At 44.3% G+C, this 20,385-nt stretch overlaps 1 protein-coding gene across 1 annotated transcript; it reads left to right on the top strand.

The window, feature by feature from the left end:
* The first annotated feature begins 21 nt into the window (after positions 1-21).
* On the top strand, positions 22-3,942 carry VMAC (vimentin type intermediate filament associated coiled-coil protein). The gene is made up of 2 exons (XM_054980214.1): positions 22-262; positions 1,894-3,942. The coding sequence occupies exons 1-2, from the start codon at positions 57-59 to the stop codon at positions 2,237-2,239; spliced, it is 552 nt and encodes a 183-aa protein (XP_054836189.1). The 5' UTR covers positions 22-56; the 3' UTR covers positions 2,240-3,942.
* Positions 3,943-20,385: the final 16,443 nt, after the last annotated feature.

Genomic DNA, 20,385 nt, shown 5'->3' with positions numbered 1-20,385 from the left:
GCGGCGCCGGAAGGGGCGGGTCTTCCGGCGGGGCGCGCCGCGGGGCTTCCGGGAGGATGTCCTCTTCGCCCGCCGCGCCGCCGACGCCCGTCCAGATCCGCGAGGCCAACGCCCACCTGGCGGCGCTGCACGGGCGCGTGGCCGAGCTGGAGCGGCGCCTGGCGGCGGCGGAGCGCACCGTGCGCGGCCAGGCCGAGAGCCTCATCCGCAAGGACCAGGAGATGCGCCGCGCCCTGCGCAGCCTGCGCGAGGGGAAGGACCGGTAGGCCGCCCGGCTTGCCCGCAGTCTAGGTTTTCCCTTCCGCCTCCGACGAGCCGCCGGGCCTGGCGCCCCGAGCGCGCCTGTCTTGGCCGTCGCAAGGCCGGGCGAAGCTCCGCTTCCGCCTCTCAAAACGCGGCTCTTCTTGTCAGAATTTCTAAAAATCTTTCTCAAAGCAAAACTGTTCCTTGACAGGAGGCAGCGCGCCGACGCCACGCTGAAGAAGCCCTTCCCGAGGGCCGCTCCCCCGGCTCCCTTTTCCGCCCAAGGCGGGGCCGCGGGGCGTCCCGGGGCGAGCCTTTGGGGCTACTAGAGCGCAGCGATGATGGGGCTCCTGGGGCCCCGGTGTGCCCCCTCGGCCAGCCCCGCCTGCCCCCGGGGCTTTTCCGGGTTTTAACGACTCGGCCCTGGAGTGCCATTGGCCCGTTCCGCAGGGCGCGCTTTGAGCAGGCATCGGTGCCGGAAGGGCTCGGGGGTCCCCTGCTTCTGCTCTGCACGAGGCCCCCAACTTGGGATGTGTCTGTTTGGAACTGCATTTTCGGGGGGGGGGGGGGTTTGCAGCTGGAGCTGTTGTCAGATTTTCTTTTTAAAAAATGACATGCGCGATAACATTGCTACCTTGGAACCCATCCCCCCCCCCCCCACACACACACATTATTTGCTGACTGGGCTGTCCCACGCTCGCTGAAGAAGCAATTGGTGGCGGAGTTCCTGGGAAAACATGGACTTTTCCTTCTTGTTTCACTCATTTATTTTTTATAAAGCCAAGCCAGGAAAGGGTTAAAAAGCTGCTGCTTCCTTTCCGCCTGGCGGCTTCCTGTCACTTTTGTTTCACAAAGGGCTGTGCAAAAGGTTTGTTTAAGCCTGAAACAAGCCGGAGGGAGGGAGGAAAAGCAGCCATTTGAACCTTCCCTGGGCTTTTAAAACCAGGAGGACTGAGCAGCAACCTTAGACGTGTGTTGCTGCAGCCTGTGGAAATGGCCAGTCTTCTCTTACATAGAAAGCTAAGCTGAGCAACATTGGCTGCAGTATTAAGGATGCTTTCCTGGGAGCAAGTCCCAGTGATTAATATAGTACTTCTGAGTATACATGCTTAAATCCATGTTTAAGAAATGTTTCAACCTTTTCTGCTTTTTAGTATACTTCCGCTCTTAACACTCCCGTTTATCGTCCTACATAACTAGCAACATGCAGACTTAGTGATATTATAAAATGTTAGCTGTATTTCTGCAGCTAGATTTTTGTCCTTTTTTTAAATGTTAGATCAATGCTTTGAAAAACAGGTTAAGCCAATAAGTTAAAACTCTTCAGATTTTTGTGATTTGGCCTTTTTATCATGTGAAAGGTACACCAGGGAGTAGCCGAGGTCCTGATAGCGCTGTGGGCTTTGTTTTTCAGTGTCATGATGATTGTGTCATGACACACAGCAAACTCACCATCTGCCCTTTGAAAGGAGGTAGAGAGAGGCTGCTTTCCCCAACTTGTCTGTGACCGCATGGCATTCACACAACGACACACAGGTCAGTGTGGTTGGCGCCTCGCCTAGCACAATCCTACCTGAAGATTTGCTCATTAGACTTGGGTGCTGGGCTTGACAGTCCTTCATAGCCTCTTTCTTTCTTTTCACTCCAAAGGGAAATTGCCACATTGGAAGAGAAGCTGCTCTCCTCTGAGGAGAATGCGCAGAAGCTCCTTGGCCTGCTCCAAGAAAAAGATGCTTTAATTGTGCAGCTGAAGCACCGTAGTCACCTGCTGACCAAAATCTGCCGCAGCCGGCCTGTCCTGGACAATCTGTTGGCATACATGGCAGAAGGGGAGCAGCTAAGTCCTCTCCCCGGAACCCAGAGCGAGGGCAGCTCTCTGGATTGCGGCCTCTTTCTAGAGACAAATTGTACCCTCGGCTTGGACACCAAAGACTTCTCTCTGTGTGGTGATGATGATCAGGATCCAGGCAAGAGTTTCTTTGGGACAACTGTGTGAACAGACCCCAGACTTTGGGACTCTTCAGGTGCCGGAATGTACAAGCTCTGAAGTGAGGTTCCAAAAGAATGCCTTGAGATCTGAGAACTCTGCCCCAGCAGGCTTGAAGACCTGTTGCACTGACATGTCTTTCAGGTATACTTGGGAGTGAGCAGTGCCCCATCCTGGACCCCCTTCCCCAGTTGGGTCTGGGATACCAGAGCCTGTAGAAGATGGATTCCCCCATCCTGGACGCAAGGCAGGTGATGGGGGGTGCTGGCTCACCCCAAACAGCCACTAGCATTGCTTTAAGAAGTTTTCTGCCTCTTGTGGGGCAGCATTTGCCAGTTCCCTTGTGAGCTTGGTAACTGAGGGCTTTGCACCCTGTCCTAGATAGGATTGATAATCCATCGATGGCATGTTTGGGACATCTTGGGTGCCCTTTGCCCACTTTCCTTGTTGCGCAATGCTGTCCTCAGAGTGTTCTTTTCTGAACAGACCAGAAGGGGGGAAATGCGTCTCTCCCCCAGTGCTCTGACCATTGGTGGGTTTTTTGGGATGGGGGAGGGTGAACACTCTGCTTCTGAATTGGGTGCTCTTCCCTTGGGCCAAAGAAGGAAATGCAACAATCTCTACGTTTGTCCAAGTGCCCTTTTGCGCTTCCGTGCCTTGCATCTCCTCCGTTAGTTTTGGTATCTGCCAGAACCCTGAAGTCACTTCTTCCCTCACCCTTGGAGGCAGCCGAACTGAGGCTGAGTAGCCATCTTCAATATTTTTTAATGGGACAGATTCTCCTTGTTTTTACAAAGCTCACAATGGGAATCAAGGCATTTCTATAAATATGGATGTAATTTCCTCATCACTCAGGCCATATGCTATAAAAGGCGCCATCCATTTTTCTCCCCTTAACTGCCTCCAGCTCCCTCAAATCTGTGTGCCTAAAGTACCACAGGCTGCTAGAGGTTTGTAGACAAGAGCCAGCAGCTTTGATGTCTTTGCAAAGCAGGCCGGGGGTCCCTCCCATTTCTAGCATTCTTTGTATGGAAGCACCTTGAGGCAGAGCAGATCAAGGCAATCAGGCAGAATAACGCAAGAGTCTTCTGGCTCCTTAAAGACTAACTAGTTTCTTTTGGTAGAAGTTTTTGTGGGGCTAACCCAGCAGTGTAGAGCATCATGGGGCTACATTTCGAAATCCTAAATGGGTCTATTGTGAGCTAAGAGTCTATCATGTCTGAGGATGGTGTATAGAATCCTATGGGTCTACTCTTGTGGAAGCAGCCAATAATCCTGCACCTAACAATGGTTTTCACCTTCCAGTCCTACTTGACTGGTTCTTCTGATGCTGGAGTCTTTGATTTCCAAAGGATCCACTTCTTGTATCATCCCCTTTCTCCAAGCTGTTTTCACTGCAGCTCTTTTTGTTCTCTGACTATGTTTGGTCACCAAATTAAGGAAGTGCAGATCATAAGGAGATGTGATCCCAAGTGTCCTTACTGTAAGCAAGCCCCGTTGTGGGAATGAATCCCATTTAAGACCTTTAATGGGCCATTTCCACAAAATGACTGTTACTTTGGTAACATTTCCAAGTTCCTCTTTTGCTTCGCCTGTCCTACAGAAGCAGCCACTAACTTTAAAGTGCCTACATCCTACTTGGATTTTGTTACATGGTGTACTTGGTTTAATTTTTCCTTGTTGGATGCAGAATAAACATATTTTGGAATATTTGTCTGCATGTTTGTCTGCAATTATTATTCCACCTCACCTGCCTGACGTACTAGCTTAGATCTGCTAGGGTCAGACCATTTTTTTTTAAAAAGTTAATGTATAACCCTAATGCTGAGATTTGGAAAGTGTCTGCCAAAGAGATTGCATTCCTTACTTCCAGAGAATAAACATTCTGGCATTTGGCAAGTATCACACTCTATAGAAAACGTAAAAAACAACAACAATTCAACAACAAAGAAAACACAAGTAATAACAGTAGCAACTAGTGTTCCACAGATGGGCATAAATTAAATCAATCGGGAATTAGGCAATAACATAACATGAAACTTGAATACTGAAGTATTTAAGATACTTAAATTTTAGTTACTGAATAAGCCCAGATGAAGCTGTCTTTCAAAGGGCTTTTGTGAATCTGCTGTGAAGATTTTTCAAGTAATTTTCTTTTCAGGGTAAACTGGTATTTGTAAGGTTAGTTGTATAATATGGTCTACCAATAATTTTAAGCAGAGAGGAAATTTTGTCCAGGATCTAGAGGTTCTGAGTCTTAAGTTGCCATATTTTAATTATAGGTACTTTAATTTTTTCCCCCAAAATGTTGTGCTTAGAAATTTAGCAGCAAGCAAAACCAACGAAGCTACCTCCAGTCTTATTTAGGGTATTGTTTTCTTGTCAAACATTTCCAGCATAGTGTACATACTCCATATGTGAGCCCATTCTTGCTCCCCTGTTCATCTGTTTCCCATTTCAAAGTATAGGCTAGATGTTCATTCTAAGCAACATCTCCCATATTCTTACTGAGCAAGGAAATAACACCACTATTGCGCAGCCTTGCAGAAATCAGCTTTTCAAAGAAAGTCAAAAGCCTATACATAGAGTTTAATTTATTTATACCCTGCCTTTTCTCCCCCAATGAGGATCCAAAGCTACTTACTTCATTCTCCTCCATGGTATCCTCACAACAACCCTGTAAGGTAGGTTAGGATGAGAGAGAGAGTGACTGGCCCAAGATCACCCAGTGAGCTTCCATGATAGAACAGGGATTTAAATCTGGGTCATTGACAACTACACCACACTGAAATTGGAAATAAATGTTGCAACTGGAACTACTGAAACCAGGATATTTTCTTGTGGCCTGCTGGGTCGTGTAATTTGTTTTTTAATACTAAAGAATTGTTTTCAGATACATCTAGTTACTATTTACTTCTTTTCAATTGGTAAAGGATCCCAAGGGCCTGCCCTGTGGGGGAAAGAAAATTTTTGACCAGTATACATCAGCTTTCTCCAGTGGTCCCAGCTGTTGAAGGTTAAGTTTGTAAAAGGGTTTCGTCTAATTTTAGCATGCCTCTCTTGTGGTGTCATCCAGGTTATCTCCTCTAGGGAATCTTGCTCTGTCTGCATCCCCTGATGTGAGTATGATATGGCATGATATTACGCACCTGTGAATCCTCTTAGTAAACATGTGAATCAGGAAGTTTTAGACTTCGTTAGATTTCTGGTTGAAATCTGTATTGAATCAAATCAGACCTTTCATGGCATAATAGCATAAAGGATTGACTGGTACAAATTACAGGATTGTTACAATAAGATAAAACTTGTACAGATTAAATATAGCATCGGATCATCACTACGTCTTGATGGATCTTAACGGCAAGCTGGAGAAACAAAGCAACCTTCTCAGTTAGAGATAATGAGGTCACACAAACGTATGAGAGACCCAGAAGGTATATTATCTCCTGCTTCCAAACAAAGATTAGTGACTACTTTCTGACCCCTAATACTTTGCTGCGACAGTCTGCTCTAATTTCATTATCTAATTATTTTTCTCCCCTGGCAGAATCCTTTGATACTAGTCCAGATTTCCCTCCGGACACTAACTCTGATATGATAATAAGTGACGTAGGTGACTCAGCCCCCATAAGGCAGGATGAAAATATCACTGTTGCAAGTGATGTCTTACTGGATTTATTTCTCCTAACTGCAAAAACTGTAGATTTTATTTGTAAAGATCTCACACTGCTACATTCCAAAGTGAAGGACATTTCCAGAATGATATCCAACTTATGTGACAGCAGTGCTACCTCCAGGGCCACCAGCCCACACAGACCAGCTCCACTATCCGATTCCATCTCACTAGTTGATCCTCGATCAGAAGCCAAGAAGTATTCTTACCCAGCGACACAGACGAGAATCAAAAGATTCCTGTCAGCTGGTCTGGCAGCCACATAAGATTTGGATTACTATCTGCAAATTCAAAGGGGTCACTCCCTCCTGGAAAACTGACTCGCTGGCCAAAAGGCACATAAAAGAACTTTTTGAGACCCAACCTGGATTTATAGCCCTAAAATCTATGGAAGCTTTAAACAATGTCTCAAACCCAAAGGGTTTTACTGACCATTAGAAGTTCCAAATTCCCAAAATTACTGCTGTCCAAAAAAGATTTAAGGTATTTTTTTGGATCGTGTCTTCACCAACATAATTTTAGAACCATTATTACCTAATGTTATCACTGGTAAGAGTTTACAGTGGGTCAAATTTCTGCTTCTAAAAGAGGGAGTGTAACTGAACAATCACAGCCAAAGAACCTGTTAAATCGGCTAACATCTTCTAAAAAAGCCCTCCACACAGATCTCTTGGAAAGAGTTGGACTCCTTTATGGATTTATCAACTGCTGAACAAATAATGATTACAGATAGACTGGAAGCTGTCAGAGCACGCCTACTTGAACACATTTCAGAACTTTCCCAGGGGACAACAAAGGAGGATAACAGGGTTGCACTTACCTGTAACCAGGGCTTTTTTTCCTGGGAAAAGAGGTGGTGGAACTCAGTGGGTTGCCCTCGGAGAAAATGGTCACATGGCTGGTGGCCCCGCCCCCTGATCTCCAGACAGAGGGGAGTTGAGATTGCCCTCCAAGCCACTGAAAAAAAGCCCTGCCTGTAACTGTTGTTCATCTAGGTCTTCCTCCAGGCACACATTGGGACTGCGCATGCGCAGGCCTGCTGACTAGAAAAGAGTCTTTAGCTCTAAATGACCAGAAGGGGGCACTTCACCCCTACTGTGCACGTGCAGGAGTTTCCCGCTGAACACAAGTAGGGGGTGGAGCGCCCCCATTCCCCACAGTTCTCCTGAGCTGCCGGATGTAAATTACAGTAAAAAACAAACACACAGCGGGACAGGAGGGAGGGAATGTGTACCTGCACGAAGACCTAGATGAACAACAATTACAGGTAAGTTCAACCCTGTTTTCATCTATGGTCTTCAGTGCAGTCCCACATTGGGAGAATAGCAAGCTACTCACCAATGGAGGAGGTTGTGAGTGGGTCAGCCGACCAAGGAATGCAGGACAGCTGTTCCCACTGCTGACGCTTTTTGGCATTTGTGTTGCCAGTGTAGTGCTTTACTAAGTGATATCAGCTGCAGACCACATAGGAGCCTGACAGATGTGCTGAAGAGGGACCCTTTGTGAGAGAACTGCCAAGGCTTGTATCATAGTCAAGTATATTCTGATCGCCCATGCTTCAGGTGATCTTAATCTCTTTTTTATTATTATTTTATTGGTTTCAAAAAGAATACATACATATACACATAGACATCACATCAGGGGATATCAAGCACAACTTAATAAGAAATCAAAGGCGATAACAACAAACTATACTCATTTTCCACCTCTACAGTTCCTTCCTCTCTATATCTTGTTTTCCTTATCCAAAACCTAGTTTTCCTGTAAGGCTACCCTGCTTAATTCCTGTAAGTATTCTATCTTCATATCCTATGCTTAATGTCTTGTTCCATATTTTGATTTAACCCATCTATGAAAGGGTGTCCATCTTTTCTGCTGATCGCCCCTACTTTGTTCTTTTATCAAGTCTTAAGACAGCCATTTCTGCTGTTTCTAAGATTTTTTCTATCACTTCTCCCTTCAATGGTATCTCTAGCTTCTTCCAATACCTCACATATATTATTCTTGCCGCCGTAATTACATGATCTTAATCCTGTGGTGTCCAGAATAACGGACAAGAAGGCGTTCAGATTTGTGAACCCTTTGGTTTTTCTAATTGCTACTAAAATCCCTTCTTTATATTCAACCTGTGTAATTCATGTTCTGCTACAAAAGCACCATTAGGGAAAAAACAGGTGAAATTTTGACACCACCTTTGGGTGGAATTTGAGGCTGATGTGCCAGACAACTGCATTCAGAAGAATTGAGTAAACGGGGAATCGACCGGAAGGGTCATGAATTCCCCCCATTGTCCAGCCAACATTACAGGAACCATAAATGCCACCTTCTGAGATAAGCAGGGAAGGGGCAGGAAAAAAACATGGGTTCAAAGGCTGTTAATAGAGAGAGAGAGAACCAGCAGGAGACTCCATAAAAGAACTGGAGGGATTCTCAGAGGAAGGGTACCAAAGATAATTCTGAGAAACACAAGAAATATGGTAGGAGAAGAAAACATGTTGTTGTCAATCCCACCATGAAAGGCTGATGTGGCAACGAATTGTCCTTTAATAGAAGACAAAGTGGTTCTGGTATTAAAATTAGTTGTTAATGGTCAGAGCAAGAGCCATAGTCCTTTAGGTTCTAACCATATTAAGAATCAATCCCACGTGAGACCATGAGATATGAAAAAAAAACACCATTTTGCAGATATTCAAATAGCCTGGTTCACCTCCTTGGAGAGAGGACCTTGTAGGTTCAGTAGCCACACAGTCAGTTTCAGAGGTGCTATATCACAGTGCTATACCTGACCTCTAAACAAAGAGTCTGGTAGTATTGGGAAGCAGAGGCATCAATATTGGGACAGAGTCCCTGAAGCGGCATGGCCAAAAACAGGTGGGTAGAATGCAGTGAGTGTGGAAAATCCAAATTCTGCAGAGTATCCTTATATCAGGGAAATAGTTGGAACTACGAAGAAACCTCTGGTCCAAGGAATTTGGAAAGGATCGGGTACCTGCTAGGAGACACAATTATTTAGTCTTGGCAATGCAAGGAAGTCCATGGTGGGGAAAAATCACAGATGAAATGAACAGGACATACTTGATACAATAACAACATTCAATTTATATACCGCCCTTCAGAACAACTTATCGCCCACTCAGAGTGGTAAGTATGTTACCATTATCCCCACAACAATCACCCTGTGAGGTGGGTGGGGCTGAGAGAGCTCCTAGAAGCTGTGACTGGCCCAAGGTCATCCAGCTGGCTTCAAGTGGAGCAGCAGAGAATCAAACCTGGTTCTCTAGAGTCCCACACTTAACTACACCAAACTGGCTCTTGCCCATTCATGGTGATTATGAACAGTTGCACTGAGCAGCTCCACTTTGTACCTTATTTCCTACAGCTTATACCACAGAGGTGTGTTATCCATGGGAGTCTGAACCCTCCTGATGTGCAATAGATCTGCAACAGAAACAGGGAAAAAGAACGGACGCTCCAAGTCCAAATATCCTAATGTGTGGGGATTTTTTTTTGAGATACCATAGATACCCCAAACCCTGAACGAAGACCAAACCACAAAGTGCACCCCCATCTAATGCTGAAGCATTTGTGGCTATAGAAATGACAGCACAGGATCTTCTGAATGGGCACCCTTGGGTTAGATTCTCAGTTTGGGCCCACCGTGACAACAATCCAAATACAGATCCTGGGATAAACAGCTTTTGCTTGTTGATGGGTCATCACCAGGTTACAGTGATGTAAAACCCAATTTGCAGTGGCCCTATACTCAGTTGAGTGAAGAAATAGGACAGAGGTAATAGTCGCTATGAGACCCAATAGCTTCCAAACCAATAACATGGATTGGTAACACAGCGATGGGTCAGAGATCAAACCTGATTCTGATAATCAGGAATAAGATTCTGTCCACGGAGAACCAAATTCAGACCCCAATGAAGTGTATAGTTCTACCAGGGGTAAGAGTGGCTACTAGTAGCCATTTCCCCCAGGAGGGATACACCTAGCAGAGCCTGGGTTGGAGGAACAGGACTACCACTGTCATGCGCCCAGTAAGCACACCAGGTGCAGAGGACAAGGGGAGGGAAGGCACCGTCTATTGAACATTCATCACCCATAGAACAAAGATCCCTCCTGTGGTTGGGATGTATAGAGATGCATAGTGTGCCTCTTTAAGGCTGACAGTGCAAACTCCACAAACAGTGGATGAGATAAGCATGTGAATCCTGTGAACTTAATTATTCAGGAATGGAGGCTCAAGTAACACCTCTGTCCAGTGAACTATAAATACTCTCACTGAAGGCAGGAGAACAGGCTTCTGCTCTAGAGGAGCCTACACAAGGATGGTCACTCAGAAAACATATCAATAAACCTGTTTCTATAGGCAGCATCAAAGAAAAAATAGTGACAGAAACCCAAGAGAAAATAAAGGGGTGTAATCTGTCTAGAAGAACAGAAGAGTGCTAGACCCAGCATTGGTTAGTCGTTCCTTGTCTCATTACCCCTTTGGTGGTGTGACATTGAGCTGAGAGATGGGGTGTTTGACCCTAAGGTCGAAGGTAGGAATACCTTTCAAGTGATGCTGGTACGTTTGAGGGCACTGCACACTGGCTTGGGCCAGTAGCAATGACAGCAAGCAACTTTATGGACCGGTAATTTTCCTGTATCTGGCTTACGGAATCATATGCTGCTCCCTAAAAAGACAACAACATTGAAGCGAACATTCTCAATCATCCTTATCCCCAAGGAGCGCTGTTAAGCATAACCTGGTTTAACTCCTGATAACTACAGCTGAAGCTCTGAACCTGACTAAAGACTTCATAACGCGCCTTCCAGCTGTCCTCTGCTATTTGGCTGATTAATAGCCTTCTGTCAGTCAGAGGAACCAAGAGGGCAGGACAAAAAACAGCCTTAAACCTCCTCAGCAAGCAGGAAGGATGTGCAAGGGAGGTAAAGATGACTGGGCAATCATGCTGTTTAAGGTTGCAGCATTTCTCGATCTTCCGAGATATGGTAAAGGGGAGGAGGGTTGTTTTGCACCGGCTGTGAGCAAGTGCATCAGCTCTTCCATTGGTAGGAAGGGCTACGAAAGCAGGAGAGATGGAATAAAAGTGTGTAAGGCTTTATTCCCAGGTCAAGATTAGAGGTCCAGTTGGCTTCTCCCTTTCAACTATTGGTTCATTATAGATTGCATATTGGACAATTTGTCGTCATTCATTCTACAGTCTTTACAAGGGAGTCTTCGGTGAAAAGAATAAATGCACACTTGAGGACTTTGTTACCTACCGTGGGACTGCCTTAAAGGGACATGGTCATTATTTGTCATTTGTAATTGACTTGTAAAAATTTTGTATAATAGTGATTAAGAAACTGAAAAAATTTTGGTATCACAATTTTGCACTGAGCACTTTAAATAGATGAAATATTTTCTATAGATTTGCAGTAAGTCATTGATTAGATTATATTGCAAGTGCTGTTGTTTGGATAGCCCTATGTTGCAAGCCATTAAACATGTTTTGGACAAATATATATTAATTATAATAAATGTATATGTATCTTCCTGCCTAAGTAATTTAGCCCTCCTTCAGGTTTGGAACCACTTAACAGTTTTTTTGGAGGATATCAAAAAGAAATTTCCATTTGTGGAAGTAATCATAGCAGATTTTAATGTGAGGGTGGGGAGTGACGAATGACTCTTCTTTAAGGCACTGGAGCTTGATCAGGACGATTCACTCCCTTCCTTTTTACCTCACGAGACACTCTTAAGGACAACCACTTGAACACCGCAGGTATTGGTCCTGCTAAATTCTGTGCTCAGTTTAACAGAATTTGGCTGAACGGTCTAGCTGATTTTGGTAACTCAGGCAAATCCACTTTCTTATCAGCAAGAGGCTGTAGGGTAATTTATTATATTTTAGTGCCCACCTCATTTCGGGCCCTTGTGGAAGACTTTTCTGTAGGCGATTATACCTGTAGTGACCCCTCTAATCCTGACTGCTAACATAGGTTCTTCTTCAGATCAGTTCCCCTTTGTATCGACTCTGGATAAGGAGACAACTCTTCTTCCAGAATCTATGGGTACTCAGCACCAGGGCTTTTTTTCAGCAGGAACGCGGTGGAACGGAGTTCCGGAACCTCTGGAAAATGGTCACATGGCTGTTGGCCCCGCCCCCTGATCTCCAGACAGAGGGGAGTTTAAATTGCCCTCCACGCCGCTCAGCGGCACAGAGGACAATCTAAACTCCCCTCTGCCTGGAGATCAGGGGGCGGGGCCACTGGCCATGTGACCATTTTCTCCAAGGGCTATCCACTGAGTTCCACCACCTCTTCTCCCAGAAAAAAAGCCCTGCTCAGCACTAACACCAAAAATTCAAGAACGACTTAAAAACTAGATATTTCTTAGAGTATAGATCCTGAATGCTCTGTGCTGATGAACCCATTAGATATTCATAAAACCTATGAATTACTAATATGGTTGATTCATTAAACAAAAATCAGAACCCCGGAACAACTGAGGGAGAAATCACACAAATCCCTGGTTTGACATGGAATGTAGGAACTTAACATTTTAATACATGATACATTCAGTCATTATTGGAACACTAAGGCTGCAGTCCTTCCATTAAAATGTTTTCTTCTTAAAAACCAGCTTCAACAGCTTATCAAAAAGAAAAGCAATGATTACATCAAGGGTCAATGGGAACAATTAATTCAAGCCACAACTTTGAACAGATCAAAACAATTTTGGGCCATAGTTTCAGGAGGATCCCATGTGGAATCCCATTTCATGTCCTGCATTACTCCTCATTCCTGTTTCCAACATTTTTTAACCTTATTTCTTTAGAAATGTACGAGCGTCATTGAACCCCTTGAACCTCACCTAAATGATCTACCTGCCACCTGTGGAAGCTGATGAAGTTAAGGAATTAATTGCTCAATTAAAAGTAGGGAAAGCTCCTGGACTGTATGTGATAATTGCCTGAAGTTTTAAAATTAACCTAGATCGGTGGGCACTTCTTCGTGCTTCCCTGTTTACAATGGTAGATAAGACTGGCTTAATGCCAAAGGCTTCAATAAATGCAGTTATAGTACACCTATTTATAAAAAAGGTGACCGTACATCCACTTCAGACCTATAAGTCTCCTTTCTATAATTGGGAAGCTCTATGCCAAGCACTTATTTTCCAAACACAATACGTGGATGACACAACAACAAATTCTGGGGCCTGAGCAAAAGGGCTTTTGTCAAGGGAAAACCACACTGGACCACTGTACTATTGTATCCCATCTGGTAAATAAATACACTAGGAAGGCAAATCTTAAATTATACACTGCTTTCCTAGACCTTAAAGAGGCTTTTGATTCTATAGACAGAGATGCAGAGGAGTTAGCCGTGTTAGTCTGTAGTAGCAAAATCAAAAAGAGTCCAGTAGCACCTTTAAGACTAACCAACTTTATTGTAGCATAAGCTTTCGAGAATCACAGTTCTCTTCGTCAGATGCATCTGACGAAGAGAACTGTGACTATAGACAGAGACTTACTCTGGAACAAACTGAATAAAAAGAACATTGATGAGAGTACTTTTGCTTACCAGAAAATTACATACCTCTATGACCTGTCAGGTTAAATGTTCCCCAGCTGGAAAGTTAACCCCCCAAATTCCAACTAATAAAGGAGTTAAACAGGGCTGCATTTTAGCGCCCTCTTTATTCAACCTTTTCTTCAACCACTTTGCATCGACCCTCTCCGGAGTCAATGGTTACAGCCCTAAACTTGGTTATGCTCATACATGTACCCCCGTTACTTTATGCTGCTGATGCACTATTAATCTCTTGATCGCAAGTGGGCCTGAAACGCCTTTTAAACCGATGCCTTGAGTACTTTGCCTCCAACAAACTTCAATTGAACTATGAAAAAACGAAACTTCTTGTTTTTTCAAGAGCCTGGAAACCTCTTAAATGGGAACTCAATGGAAATAGAGTAGAGCAGGTTAAACATGTTAAGTATTTCAGTATCCACTTTCAATATAATGCAGTGTGGACTATTCATCATAGGTCTGCAACTAATACAGCTAAATGCAGTGCCTAGGCTATTATGTGGGGTTTTTTACAACAAAAGTAATCCATTTGTTCCGGCTGCTTTGAAAGTTTTTAATGTCAAAGCAGATGCACTGTTGCTATAATAACAATAACATTCAATTTATATACCACCCTTCAGGATGACTTAACATCCACACAGAGCAGTTTACAAAGTATGCCATTATTATCCCCACAACAAAACACCCTGTGAGGTGGGTGGGGCTGAGAGAGCTCTGAGAGAGCTGTGGCTGACCCAAAGTCACCCAGCTGGCTTCGAGTGGAGGAATGAGGAATCAAACCCGGTTCTCCAGATTAGAATCCTGCCACTCTTAACCACTACACCAAACTGGCCAAACTATATGGTATACCACTATGGATTGGTGCTTTTGACCATTCCTTGGAATGTGATCCTCTCGATTTACATAGCTGTGCCTTTCATCTTCAAGGAACATCATCTGCACCTGGGCTTGTGCACATTCATCACCCCCATCTCATCCATCGCTGGAAGTGAGGAAACCTTGTGGCCGCAGTCCAGAGCCCGTTGGGGTCATAAAGCTGGAGGTGGAGAACCAACGCTGAAGGAGGGGGGCACCCTGGATTCTCTGCTGTCTGTGCAAGGGCACCACTGAAGGGCAAGCACTGCTGGGTTGAAGTTCTGTAAATATTTTATTTTTGAACAGGTGACTGTACATATGTAAATATTAATAGATAGCAACTGTTTCCTAAGAAATTATGAGTTTTGTAATCATTACTATACAAGCTATAAGTCAAGCTGTTACACTGAACTTTGGGTGTGAACATAGGTAACAGTAAATGTGCAACAGGAAACTGAGAAAAAAAATTAATGGTTAACACTTCAAAATGTAAGCTGACAGCAAATTATTTACAATAATCATACCTACGAAAGATACTATGGAGCAGTATTGTAGAATGAACATTAGGTACACTAAAGGAACGTCAAAGACAACGAACGGGTTTTTTTAATCATACAGAGGGGTCATCTCTCTCTCTCTCCTCCGAGCAGTGCAGGAACACTTTGTGTGGAGGTTGTTCCCTAATTGCCGAGGGAGGAGATGCATTCCCTGATTGAGAACATGCTTCCCTGCACTCCTGAACAAACAATTCAGTCAGGCTGCTTAATGCGCTGACCGCTTTGTTCAGTACTTCCATATTTTGAGTCTAAGAGTTCACAAATCCCTTCCTGTCCTTCCAAGCCTCTTTCAGTAACTCCTCATGTTGCTTCCTGTCCTCCTGCAGGACCAGCATGTGCCACCTCTGCTCTGCATGCCACTTTCTCTATCTTCCTCCTCATACTATGCCAGCATTTTTTCAGCCACAGTTTTAAGAAGCATGATGTGGTGTGTCCTACTTTTAGCATTCTCCATGTGCGTTGCGGGAGACAACTGTGCCACGGCAGAAGACGGGGCCCATCTTTGGGGAGTTTCCATGATCTCTGCATTAGAACACAAACAGTTTGTTCATTCCAGGGAGAAGCCAGGAATACCATGGCCAGTTTTGATCAGTTGCCTACCTTCCTGTGCCCCTGGGGTTTCTTGATTTTCTCCATGATCATCGGCTATTTGTGTTTCATCAAAATCTCCTGAAAAATAGCAAGGAACGTAAAAGTTCAAATTTGGTTTCAGAAGGGGATTTCAGATTCCGCTTGTCACCCAGGACAGCAGCTTCACCTGTGAGCTCAAAAGTACTACTAAGTACGTGAATTTATTGTATATGGCCACAGGCCTTCACAATCCAAAACTGTTCATTAAAAAACAAAAAAAATACAAGAATACAAACATAATTACATGCATATAAATAAAATTACTATAAAATGCATTTTACCTAAAATGTAAACATTGAACAACATTAAAACCGAATGGTTTCTAGCAGCATGTAAGACAACAATCTATATCAGGTGTTTACTCTCCTGGTTACATTTGCCCTTATTTTCCTAGCAACCAGCGCATAGAGGGCCATCCTATTTGAAATAAAGGGGTCTTAATCTGAAAGTATAAAAATTAGTTTATCAAAGTCAGAAGATGGAGACCAGATAAAATATTCACAAGAAATTTTCCCCTTGGTTCCTGGTATAAGGGACAGTTTAAAACAGTGTGGGAAGTCCTCAGTTGAGGTTCCACAGATACATATATGCTGATCAATGGGGTTTTTTTAAATCGCCTGAGTAGCATCTCAGTTGGCATAGACTGGAAGCATAATGACATACATGCTACCCTAAGTTTATAGACTGTGATATCAGTCAGATAATGTGCTCTAGTATGGTCTTTTTTGATGGTTTTATACCATGGAGCAAATTTTGTTTTACTGATTAAAAAATTGTCAGTGTGGGTTCAAAATGATTACCAACAGTTGTTATTTTTTGGAACCAATCATCTCACTGCCCAACTCAACAAAGCATGCATAGCTGCTGAAGAACAGCAATACTAGTCTGACCCTTAATTGATTAAGAGCAGCCAGGGTGTGACATTGGGGGTTGGTGCTTTCTTCACCTCATCTGCACATCAGGAGTGCACAGGTACACAGTCTTTGCTCATTCAGACAAGCATTTGAAGGTATGTTCATGCACCGTCACAAATGGACACCTTTATCTTATAAGCATTGGCAGGATGGCAGTATTTTTTCCCCACTCACAGCACAAGAGGAATGAGGAGGGACTGATGATGCTAAGTAGATAGAGAATACATGGGTTTACATTAAACAGACACTGACCTTCTCCTTCATTCTCTCCTGCGTCTTCTGCTGCAGAGATGAGGTGTGCCTCACTAGTGGATGGCCCTGATCCCTCTGAAGTACCTGCTAGGGAGCAGACTAGGAGGAAGATCAGCAAGGTGAAGTTAGTGTACTGTTCCCTATCCAATTATTCCCACACAAGTGATGGCACCCTGCTATATAAAAAACAAAACAGCTCCAACAACCCAGCTTTCGAATCACCCACTTTTCAAACAGTTATTATTTGGGAAAAGCATTTACCTGTACTATTGGCGTTGGTGGTTGTGGAGATGTCCTGTTGTTTGAGGGTCACCATCGCGTGGCTGAATAACTCCTCTGATCTCTCCCATCACGCCTCAGAATACAGTGAAGCTTGCTATAGAAAGGGCAGGATGCTGGAGTGCTCCCAAAATGGGCATTGTGTGACACCACCCTTTTGTATGCTTGTCACAGAGCCTTAGGTTTTGTGCAGCATTCAAGTGCCATCCTGTTGGGCCCTCTTGCCAGCATCTACTCAGAAATCTTCTCAAAGATATCAGTGTTCCTGTGGGACACCGTCAGTGCCTCCAGCACCTTTTCCTCTTCCTAGATCTTGAGGAGATCCAGGGTCTCCCACTCTTGCCAAGAAATCCCTGTACCTCCAAGCTCTGAGCAGCCATCTCTGGGGTGGTTCATTCTCAACCGTTCTCTGCTGAAAATGCGCTGAGGGACCATTTTGGCACCCAGAAAACGGTTCTCCGCTAATAGTCTTTCCTGTCATGTGACAGGATGGGGTGGGGATTAGTTGATCAATGCAGCCTCAGGATGCTGCTCCATCGGCCATTTTGTGAGACCCGTTACTGGAGCCATTAGTGTTCAAGCGTCAAATAAGTAAAAGAAAGCCTTAAAAAAATGAGAGATACGTTTAATACTCATTCTGAATGTAAGACAATACTTATGGAACACTCAGGAAGCTCTACAGCTGCTTTCAGCTCCAAAAATGTAATGCTGCAGTTTTGCTTCGATTAATAATAATAATTTTAAAAAGGGGTCGGTAGAACCGCAAGCACTGTGATTGAGTACTCCGCAGCAGCACAAAAAAATAAGAGATGCGTTCAGTACTCATTCTAAATGGAAGACAATAATTATGGAACACTCGGGTAGCTCCATGGAAGCTTTTTGCCCCAAGTATGTAACGCTGCAGCATTGCTGCACTTTCTAAATTGAAAAAAAAAAACCAAAAAGATTTTAGGTACTATAAGTGCTGTGGATGTTTTTGCCTGTGAATTGGGTCTGCTTAAGCATCTCTATAAATCTGGTGATTAAACGCAGTAACGTTGCAGCATCAAACAAGGGTTGGGGAGCTGAGGTGGGTGGGTGTGGTTACTATCATAGAGACCAATCACTTCCCGGTGAAAGGAGGGGGGGGGGGAAGCAGTTTTCTATTCTTCACTGTCAGAATATGCGCCAGCAGCGACTGGGGAGCAGCTTAAAAATCACGGAATATGCATGGGGCGGGGGGAATGGGGAAAAGACAGACAAAAACCGTTTCTGCTTCCCATGACTCCCTTACAGGTGCAGAACTCGGGAGAACATAGAAAGCAGAATAGATTTTGAAATGCTGTAAAGTGACCATGCGGAAAACGCCAGAGTCTTGCTTTTCTCCACTATGGCACCTAAAGGGGTTTTGTTCTCTTCCATTTTATTCTCACAACTGTGTTATGCTGGGAGTGACTGGCCTACTCATCATGCTTCTAGGTTTGGGCAGGGATTCAAGAAAGCTCTCTCTCCCAGATCTTAGTCCTATACTTAGTCCATTGGGCCACGCTGGCTTTGTGGGAGACGGCAGTAGTGGAGGAACAGCCCCCAGGAGATAAAGCCCTGGAAAAAGAACAAGGTGACAGAGGAAGGCATAATACTGCTGTTCTTTGAAATTCTCCCATGTTTAAAAAACTCCCTGCAAGCAGGAAATTAGCACAGCAGGGGATAAGCATGGACAGGGATAGAAAATTATTTCCTGCTGTGCTGATTTTCTATTTGCAGGGAGTCTGTGATGTGGGAGAGTATTCAAAAAGAGACACTGTCAAATGGTACAGTCTGTTCCATCACCTGAGGACTCTACCACCTCCGTCTGCTGTATGAGTAGAAGAAGCCGTAAGACAGCATGCCAACTCAGGAATTGTCTCATTGAATTTGATGGGATTTACTCCTGAGTAAATAGGCCTCAGATTGGCCTGCAAAATGACTATTGTTGCAATTCCCCAAAAGCTGTATCTTCTGCTTCTTCCCTGTCCTAGGCCAGTCAGATCCAATAAAGGCAGAACGATGGAGGGGAGGGGGACCATTGAAAGGATGGGCTTGTTTGGGGGGAAGAGGGGACTCCTTGGCCTCTTTCCACACACTTCCACCTGCAAGTAAGCCCCCCTCACTGGTTGAGTCACAACATACATTTAGCTGGGCTGCACATTCTGGTGTTTTATGATGCTCTAGTTTGAATTAAAGGTGTCATTCTCTGCTTCTGAAAAGTTAAATTGCACAAACTGAGTTTGGAAGGAGGCAAGGAGATCAGAAGTTAATTCTAGCTGAGGGAATTGGAAGTTCCCTAAAGTGCTTAAGAATTAGCCCAAACTCCACTATGCTGTTCAACTCACTCTCAACATTGCTGGAGCTTGTGATATTGCTAAGATCAGGTGATTAATTAATGCTCAGCCCTGTGGGCTGATTTAGTATTTCCTCCCCTCCTCTTAAAAAAAGGCGGGGGGGGGCTTGCTCTTTGAACTTTATACATGAATCCAAGCTAGTTTTTTTTTTTAAATGAGGTTTCTAGTTTCTAGGATTGGGAAGACAAACTTGAATGTGCATGAAACAAGCCTGCTAAAACATACCAAGCCAGAGGGAACCAAAATAAATGTCCAGTGATTTGAGGAGTGCCACCAGGAACCTGCATTTTCTCACCAAAATTTTCTCTATTCTGCATAAATGGGACTGGCCCGGGGCAGAAGATGACTGCGGTTACTAGGCTCTTGCTTCTGTGCCCCAAAATACAACTGGGGAGAAGGCTGTGAATGCCTCCTTCTTGCCTTCGATCTAGATCAGTTTCAGGAATGGTATGCCTGAATATGGCAAGGAGAGTCCCTCTCAACTAGACCCTGCAAACTTTGGCTGAAATTGACAAAGCCAGAGATTAAGGAAATGGGGGAAAGGAGGGTTAAGTAACAGCACGAACAGAAATACTACAGGAGGCAGCCAGATCTAACCATCCAGCCAATGCTCAGTGCAAAGCCTCTCCCAGCACAGCCCTACTCTACAGGACGTGTGCCCAGCTTCTACCTCTCTTCACCTAGTAGTATCACATGGGGAAAAACAGAAGAATGGCTGCAATTGGCAAGACATTTTGACACCCACCTTTCAAGCAGCTTTTTTTTTTATTGTTGGTCACCTGCAGCTTTGCAAAGCAATTGAAACCCACTTACGAGATACAGTCTTAGCAGCCTCTACGTAGAAGTTTCATTCAGCTCTCATGGCTAAGAGAGACTTACCTGTATGCATCTAATTCCTTTTTGCAGTCATCTAGGATCAGTAGTCGGCTGGGCATCTTGTGGCTGTGAATTCCACATGCAATGAGGGGGAAAATCTACACTATTGGTCCAGAATAAAAGCCGCAAGAACTTCCCTTCTCCAGAGAGACCAAAAAAGAACTGGCAGTAA

The sequence above is a fragment of the Eublepharis macularius genome, chromosome 5 (genome assembly GCF_028583425.1).
Source record: "Eublepharis macularius isolate TG4126 chromosome 5, MPM_Emac_v1.0, whole genome shotgun sequence".
Taxonomy (NCBI): domain Eukaryota; kingdom Metazoa; phylum Chordata; class Lepidosauria; order Squamata; family Eublepharidae; genus Eublepharis; species Eublepharis macularius.
The sequence above is the reverse complement of the archived record's forward strand: the minus strand, read 5'-3'. Positions and strand labels throughout refer to the sequence as shown.

Bases quoted from the DNA above. Each gene is read 5' to 3' on its own strand.
- VMAC (XM_054980214.1), top strand. From the start codon at position 57: ATGTCCTCTTCGCCCGCCGCGCCGCCGACGCCCGTCCAGATCCGCGAG. The intron at 263-1,893 runs GTAGGCCGCCCG...TTCACTCCAAAG, and splicing joins CTGCGCGAGGGGAAGGACCG to GGAAATTGCCACATTGGAAG.